Here is an 8,122-nt window from a genome sequence, read left to right on the forward strand (position 1 = left end):
TGTCCGTGCAACCACGGCTCGCAACCACCGTTTTTACGGTTTAAACGGCGTAGAAAAGATTCTCGCACACGTTAATTGAAAAATTGCTTCGTAACGTTCGTCGAGAGTCGAGAGGTTGTTAATGTTGAAAAAATCCGACGTTTGCTTTTTTCCTCCCCCTACCCCCTTGACTTCCTGCTACCTTTATCGGTATTTTAGGTATCGATTCCTTCAAAATATATACAAATCTAGACACGTATTTGCTATTTCGATATTCGTCGCCCTTCTCCAAAATACTCTCGATAACGAATACATTAGAAATGAATGACACTCCGATGATTCTCGATGATCGAAATACGAATTATTTTATTCGATTCGGGGCAGAAGTATTATCGAGAATCCCGACATTCTCGAGGAATTAGATCGATTAATTTCTCGTGAAAATAATTGGCACGATAAACCGGGTATCGGTAGGTATATAAAAATCTTGGAAAACTCGAAGGGAAATTTCGCAATTTCGCAAGGGCGGGGAAGATGGGGATTCGTCTGGAGGAGGAAATATTTCGAAACGGATCGGAGGATCGGAATTTTCCGGACACGCGGAAAACAATCTTGCATGATCCGTCACTCTCATAGAGGTTTTAGAAGCAAATCGTTGCGTTCGGCTGGTAGTTAGGGGCTGCCCGTAATACAGTAATGAGGGCTTACTGCCATGGAAACCAAAGCCGCTTACAGCCAACCACTCTACTCCCAGCCACCCCCTGCCACCCCTTTGCCACTCTCTCGCTCTCTCGCTCTACCCGTCCTATTCTGTCATCTCCTATATATATATATATAGTATATATATACATATATATACTATATATATCCTATATATATATATCCGCGATATCCTTCTCGTCCGACGAGTTTCGCGAAAAAATGGTGAAAATTCGCCACGTTCGTTCCTTCTTCTCGCGGCAACAGGATCGAGAGAAGGAAGGCGAGAAATTCCTTTTAAGAGATGATTCGCTATTTTTCGGGATAATTTCGAATCTTGCAGTGTTCTTTTTTTTTTTCTTTTCGTTCAAACTTGTTTGTTTAATCTTCGAAAAAAATTGCGTAACTTCAGAAAAATTCACTCTTAGCCGATTCTTCGATTCTGTGAAAAAAAAAGAACTCTAAGAGTCTAAGATCTAAGGAGAGAGGCATTTTTACGAATCGCGAGTCGATCGCGAGCAATGTGAAATCTTTCGCTCCCAGAGAAGTCGAGGAAAATATTCGAAATTTATTTACGTATCAATGACAGGTATGATGATCGATAAAAAAAAAGAAAAGCATTTAAAACACCGTTTAAGAAGAAAGTTTGCGCGTGTGAACGAAAGAGAGATGATAGACCCCGCAATTTCCTTTTCCAATTTGCCATAAACAAGTCGACCAGCCCCCTCGTTAACCACCTAGCAGCTCGTGACTGCTGCTCTCTTGTGAAAGTTGCTCGCGATGAAAAGAAGAAGAAGAAGAAGAAGAAGAAGAAGAAAAGGGACAAGTCGTTGCCAGTCGGTCGAATTAAAGGAATTAAAGGACGCCTCGTTACTCGTATCTCTCTGGATCCTCGGCCACCCTCTCGGTCGGAAAAAAACGGGCCAGATTCGAAGGGGGAGAATGGAAGAAGGGCGCAGGGTGAGCAACTTGCTTCTTCCACCCTGACTCGATCCTGCCCGAATCGCGACACCGTTTGCATTAAGAGTTNTAATGCCAGCGATTATTAGGCCGCATTATTCAACCCCGACCTAGAACCCCCCCGATTTTCCTTTTTTCTCTCTCTCTCTTCTTTTCTACCTCTCACTTTGTCCTCGAAGGAACGGTGAATTATTGACACGCGGAGGCGGGAATTAAAAAAAAAAATCTTCGCGACTAATATACCGGTCGAGATATCGAGACGGAGTCACGAAGAGAGAGAGAGAGAGAGAGAGAGAGAGAGGGAGGGAGGGAAAGAGAGAGACTACGACGACGACACCGTGTTTGCAGGATGAATTAAAAATGAGGATGGAACGAAGGGGCCAGCTGCCTCTTTTCGCCTCGCGTCCGAGGAAAAACGAGGCCATCAGTTGGCCCACCGCCTTAATGTACCGACTGCTGAATGATTTAAGACGCCTTCCAGAAACGCCTTCCTTCCAGCTCGGGATCGGTACGGGTACGAGTGATCGAATTTTTTCAATCGTTCTTCCTTCTCCCCCACTTAATCGTCTGCCTGGTTTAAGGAATCACGAGTGATTCTTTAAGGGGGAGCAAGAGAAGGCGAACGAAGGCTTGTGATAGATTGATAGATTTTTCTTTTTTCGAAAATTCTGCTTTTCGATCTCTTTGGTCGAAGACCGAGAGAATATATAGTTATACGGTGATATGGAAAATTGCAATGTCTTACCTCTACCGCTTCTACCGACGAACCTAAGATCGTTGAACTTGGCCACTTGATTCTTCATCACCGCGGTGGAATTTCTCAATTCCGCGCAGCAATTCTCGTCGTTTCCTGCACGCACTGTCACCAAGGTCCCGTCACCGACCTCGCCCAAGGCTACCACCTTGAACGCTACCGGAAGCGTCTTGTTTGACCTCCAATGCGCCGGTAATACCGTGCAGACCACGTGAGGAGAGCCTGTTCGCCACCGTTACCGAATTAATCGGTGAATTCTTTTCTTTTTTTTTTTTTTTTTTTTTTCCTTACAAAGTGCACGTTTCTTTTTTTTATTTTGGTCTACGAACATCGCGCGAAAAGGGGAGGAGAAATTAAAAATCGTTTCCACCCGATTGTTCTCTTACCTGTTCGCACGAGTTCTCCCGGATGCTCGGCGAAGAGACCGTCGAGAGTTCTCTCGGTGAGCAGGTCCGCGGTGAGGGCATAATCCGGAAGATTGTTACCACCGGTGGATCCTTGCGGGGGAACCTCGTTCGCCAAATGCATTCTTCTCCTCGTGGACGAGGTCCTGGTCCGTCTGATTCTCGCTGCACCGATCTGATGCGTGGTGTTCCCCTGATGCTCTTGATGACCGTTTCGCAGCAATCTCGGGTCAGGATAGTCCAAGCCTAGAGGCCGATCCTCGGGGCGTGCATCTCGTAAAGGATTCGTCATGAGAACGGGATCATCGGACTCTTTTCCGCCAAGATTTCCCTCCTCGACGATGAGCGTCGAACGATTCGACTCAATTTTTTTTTCTCCCCAATCCCACCGTCATCAACCAACCGATCCTTTTTTATCGTTCCATCTGCCGCCACTTAAATTTAAAATTTATCTTACTCTTATTATCCTTGTGTTTTTCTTTTTTTTCTTTTTAATCTGTTCCGTTCAAAGAATCTCGTCCATCCAAAGAAGCAAACGTGTAAAAAAAGATCGAACTAATAAAGTGGATCGATAAAGATGATCATTACGGAACAACTGGAGGATCGGTTAAAGAGGGGAGGGGAGGAGGAGATCCCCGGTGATTTCTGGCCGGCCCCGCGTGGCTCTGGGATCTCTTTGATCCTTATTTCATTATCCCCGCGACGGGGCCGAGGTAAGAGCATCCGTTTGCAAATTCTTCTTTCCTCTCGTCTCGGGGATTGCCAAGTCGCGGAGAAAATTCGTTTTATTGGAATCGACGTGGGGTCGTCGCGTGGCCCCCCCCCTTCGTTTCCTCGTTTCTTTGATCGGATGCACGCTCTCCGCTCCGCGACTTCGTTTCGACGGAACCACCACGACGTCAAACCGCTCCACTATCCCCGCGAAATTAGTAAAACGATGCACCACTTGGAAATCTCTCTATCTCTCTCTTTCTCTCTTTCTCTCTCTCTCTCTCTCTCCCTCTCCCTCCCTCCAATGTCCCGCGGTCGATCGAAATTACTCCACGTTCCTGTCGCACATCAGCACTTCTGCCCGACCATCTAACAGGTGTTAACTCTGTACTCGGGATCCTCCAAGCCAGCCCCACAAGCCGCAACACAAATCTCACATACGCACATTATTCTTCCCAAGTATCCAAACTCTCTCTCTTCCTCTCTCTTCCTTTCTCTCTCCGCGTATAGTTCACCACCATCGATCCACTTTTATCCTCGTCGTTTAATTTAAAGATTGAACCGTTCGTCACCCGTTTTTGTTTGCCAATGATACGTCCATGTCCACCGCGCACTTGCTTCTCTTTCTCTTCCAATCGTCACAAAAAAGATTATCGAATCGAAAAATCGAAAAATCCCAAGGTTCCGTTGCTCTCGATCTCTTCTCTCTAAATCTCTTCCCGATTTATTCACCGACGATCTCCAATAAAAAAAAAAAAAAAAAAGAAGACGATCTTTCTCGATCCCCTTTCGGCTCGAGACGGAGCGAGGTCGAAGCGAAACTTCTTTTCTTGCGACGACGACGACGACGACGATGACGACGACGACGACGAGTCGGATGGACGGAGTGGCGCGCGGACTAAGAGCGAAATTCGAAATTATCGGGGTTTCCTTTTGGTTGTCAGCGATCGAGCACGGGGCGAGAAGGCGAGAGACACTTCTTCGTGGCTGATACTTGGGCGGGTGGCAGCGGCAACTTCCACTACGGGGAAGTAGGATAGGGTGTTTAACTCGCGCGGTCTCGTTTCGGTTCGGCGGTGGAAGATGGCGGCTTCTGCGGTGGAGCCGCGCGGTGTGGTTGCGGTGTATTTTTGAGGCTGCCGCCCCCAGCCACCACCGAGACCACCCTGGCTAACCTACCCCTCCGTGCCTCTCTTCCACGCCGCCGCCACCGCCGCCTGCCCGTACTAAGCGGGAGTGGTGGGGGTTGGTTTTTCCAAGCGGTGGGGAAAAATCTCTCTCTCCTGCTGCACCCTCTTCCACGATCCTGATGCTATATACTCCTGCTGATCGCGACTACCCGATGACAACACACCCGTTGTCTCTCTTTTTTTCTCCCTCTTCCCTCTCCTCTCCTCCCTCCTTCCCTCTCCTCACTTCCTCTCTTCTCTCGCGTACAATCGGAACGGAGGAATGTCCTTTGCCCCGAGAAAGGAGAGAACAACAAGAAGAGGAAGAAGAAGAAGGAGAAGAAGAAGAAGAAGAAGAAGAAGAAGAATTCCTTTTGACGAGAGACGCGAGAGAATTTCTTTTTTCCCCCTCGCTTCCTCTCCTCGCATCGATTCGATTTATCTCCCGACAATCGCGTTAACAAACGATACCGATCAGTCACGAATTAGTCGCGTTGCTATCGAAACTTCCGCCGGGATCCATCGAGTCGCATCGACGCCGATCTCTCCTCTCGCTACGATTCTCGTTGAAACGATTCATGATTTTCGAACGATGCAATTCTTTAACACTGGATCATCTTGGATAGTTCCTCGCCTCGAACCTCGTCCACCAAACGACAAGTCTCCCGACTCGACACTGATGATCTCGATGACCCTCCTCCTCCTCCTCCTCTCACTCGCGAACCAAGGAAGAGGAAGTCCCGTGGGTCGAGGAACGGGGGCACGAGGGAGGNTTTAAAACGAAAACACCACACCGCGATTCCCAACCGCGGTTTCGAGGTGGGCGAAAAGGAGAGGAGAGAAAATAAAAGGAAAGGTTGTGTTCGGTGTGTAATTACTGCACGGTTGCTGGGATCGTTTTCCGCGTTGCGGTCGGCCCGGTACACCGATAACGAGCAGGTTGCTCTTCTCGCCTCTTTCGCCTTCCTTCGACGCCGACACTTCTTCGATTGTCCTTTTCTCTTTTTTTTTCCCCGGCCGTTTCCTCGTCGAGCTTCCTTTCCCGCTTCCGTCGTTCAACGACCTCCCCTCGCCAGCCTGCAAAACGACACTGGGAAGAAAGGGAAAACAAAGACGGCAGAAAGGTCCCTCGTGTAGTTGCGTTTAGCACCGAGGAAGCACGGGGGGGAATTGCGCGATGCTTGGGGGCTGTTCGAGGGTGCAGGCCCGAGCAACGAAGACGGGATGGAGGGTTGGACGGGGTGGAAAGAGAGAGAGAGAGAGAGAGAGAGAGAGAGAGGGGAATACTTTGTCTTAATGTCGCCATCATACGAATGCCGGAATGGTGCGCACGAAAAACGCATACGGATCTAGAAACGAATCTTTCCAGATTGCGAGGGTGCGATTCCTCCTTCGAGTGGTCGCGATTATCGTTATTGCTACGCGAACGAATCGAAAATGATTCGAGCAAACGAGTTCGAGAATTTATTTTACAAAGGGTAAGAAAGAAAGTTGCGTTGCGATGAAATTTTGATGGAAACGGAAAAAAAAGAAAGAAAGAAGCGTGGAAAGCGTATTCTACGATACATTTTAAAAGAAATGACGATTCTTCTCCTCCTTTTTTAATCAATTGCGTTCGAAAGAACGAAGGTTTTGAGATGGTTGGAGAAAGGACGGAGGAGTGGGAATATCGGTATGGACAGAACGATACGGAGCAATCTCACCACTGGAAATTAAAGTACGGGCCACGCGAATGGCATCGCGTTCGACCGACGCCAGAAGACTATCGATCATGACGGATCTGTTGAGCAAGTTACGAGAATCCCTGAACGGGAGCACCCCATACAATTCCACACCCCTATGGGTAACAATGCAACGCCTCCGCGTCCCTAAATTGTCGAGTTCCCAAGATGCATTTCGTCATACGTTTCACGACCCTCGGCCGATGCGTCGTCTCTTTTTTCTTTCTTTCTTTCTTTCTTCCTCGCTCTCTTTCCCTCTCTCACTCTCTCTCACTTTTCATCGCCGTTTTCGAAACACGGCGAACCGTGAGAGATCCGTGCAATAATTTCGCGATCGTCATTTGGTCGAGTAACGAGGGTCGAGGACGAGAACGCGTTTATAAATATATATATATATATATGTTTTTTCCAACGACACGGTAAAATTGAAAATTAACGATAACGGATAAGGAAGGATACGGATCTTTTTAAATTCCCAAAGGTGGAAAGGTTGTTCTCGAATTGTTTGCGCGTTCGTCGTCAGGGAGGGAAAACGAAGAGAAAAACTTGTTCCAAAGAGTGAATCGTCGCGTTCCGAGGAATTTTCGAATCGAGCGCATCCCTTCCGAGATGGAATCGTGGAAAAGAGGAGGAATCTAAGATACACGGGATGTGCGCGAAGCGACGATCGAGGCAGGGATATTGAGCAGATTTCAAATATTTTCGATGTAAATGGTAGAGCTCCCGCTCGAGCCCGCGTCGATTTTTCACAAAAAACAGGTATTTAATTATATCGTTCGATTCGACGTGATTTCGTGTAATTAAATCCTGTCTCCATAAAATTACCAGCCGAAACGGCCAAGCGACAATATTTTTCAATTAAAAGAAAAATATATTCGATTACGTGACCGGTGTCCGCCGAGTTTCGACCGGAGTTTCACACCTGTCCCGTCGACCGTTCCTCCTCATTTCTATGATTCCCTCTCACTTCCCTTTTATTTCTATTTTTCCCCTCCCCTCCCCCCTCTTTTTTTCCCTTTTTTTTCCTTTTTTTTTTTTTTTTTTTTTTTTTTTCCGTTTCACGTGCTCTCGGCCTTTTGACAATAACGATATTCCATAACCCGCATCCGACACGGTCCACATAATCGGTATCGCGGCGGTGAATGCTGGACGATTATCGACGCACTTTTCCGTACAAATTAATTGGCCCAATTATCGACACCGAACAATTACCTACTGGCGACCAATTAGATCAACGCCGCTCGTTGTTCCCGCGCTGCCTGGCAAGAAATAATTGGTGCTCGCGTCCCCCACCCCCACTTTGCTTCCCGAAAAAATGGAAACAAAAAATCGTCGTCCACCGAAAAAAGAGAGAAGGGGCGAGAAGCGAGAACGAGAGCGAGAGAGAGAGAGAGAAAGGAGGAGGGAAAAAAAGTTCGAAGGAAGGAATGGAAGACGAAAATTCGCACCGTCGAAGAAGAGAGATGGAGAGAGGGGAGAGGAGGTGGAGGGGGGGGAAGGAAGAGGGGGACACGAAAAAAAAGAGGCAAACGATAACCGATACCGAAACATCGCGGGGATCGATCTCGATCGGAGGAAGACTCGGCGGATCGACCAACCCCCCTCGTTCCAACCACCTACCGTCCACCACCTACTACTGTTCACTTCTTCCACCAATCCATTGTATCCAACTCCCGGCGAATTTGACGCGATTCCACTCGCGCTCCACGCGGCCGTGTCCACCAC

The 8,122-nt window shown here is 47.9% G+C and overlaps 1 protein-coding gene and 1 long non-coding RNA gene across 2 annotated transcripts in view; both read right to left on the reverse strand.

Moving 5' to 3' along the window:
• Positions 1-3,242, reverse strand: part of LOC102680434 — a 20,045-nt gene extending 16,803 nt beyond the window's left edge. The window contains 2 exon segments of the mRNA XM_031510151.1: positions 2,384-2,614; positions 2,779-3,242. Of these exon segments, the coding sequence (XP_031366011.1) occupies positions 2,384-2,614; positions 2,779-3,088 (541 nt within the window). The 5' untranslated portion in view covers positions 3,089-3,242.
• Positions 3,243-3,775: 533 nt separating this feature from the next.
• Positions 3,776-8,122, reverse strand: part of LOC116185545 — a 20,677-nt gene continuing 16,330 nt past the window's right edge. The window contains exon 3 of the long non-coding RNA XR_004150389.1: positions 3,776-5,182. This is a non-coding gene — a long non-coding RNA (uncharacterized LOC116185545). The remainder of the gene's footprint in view (positions 5,183-8,122) is intronic.

The sequence above is a fragment of the Apis dorsata genome, unplaced genomic scaffold (assembly GCF_000469605.1).
Source record: "Apis dorsata unplaced genomic scaffold, Apis dorsata 1.3 scaffold_209, whole genome shotgun sequence".
NCBI lineage: Eukaryota > Metazoa > Arthropoda > Insecta > Hymenoptera > Apidae > Apis > Apis dorsata.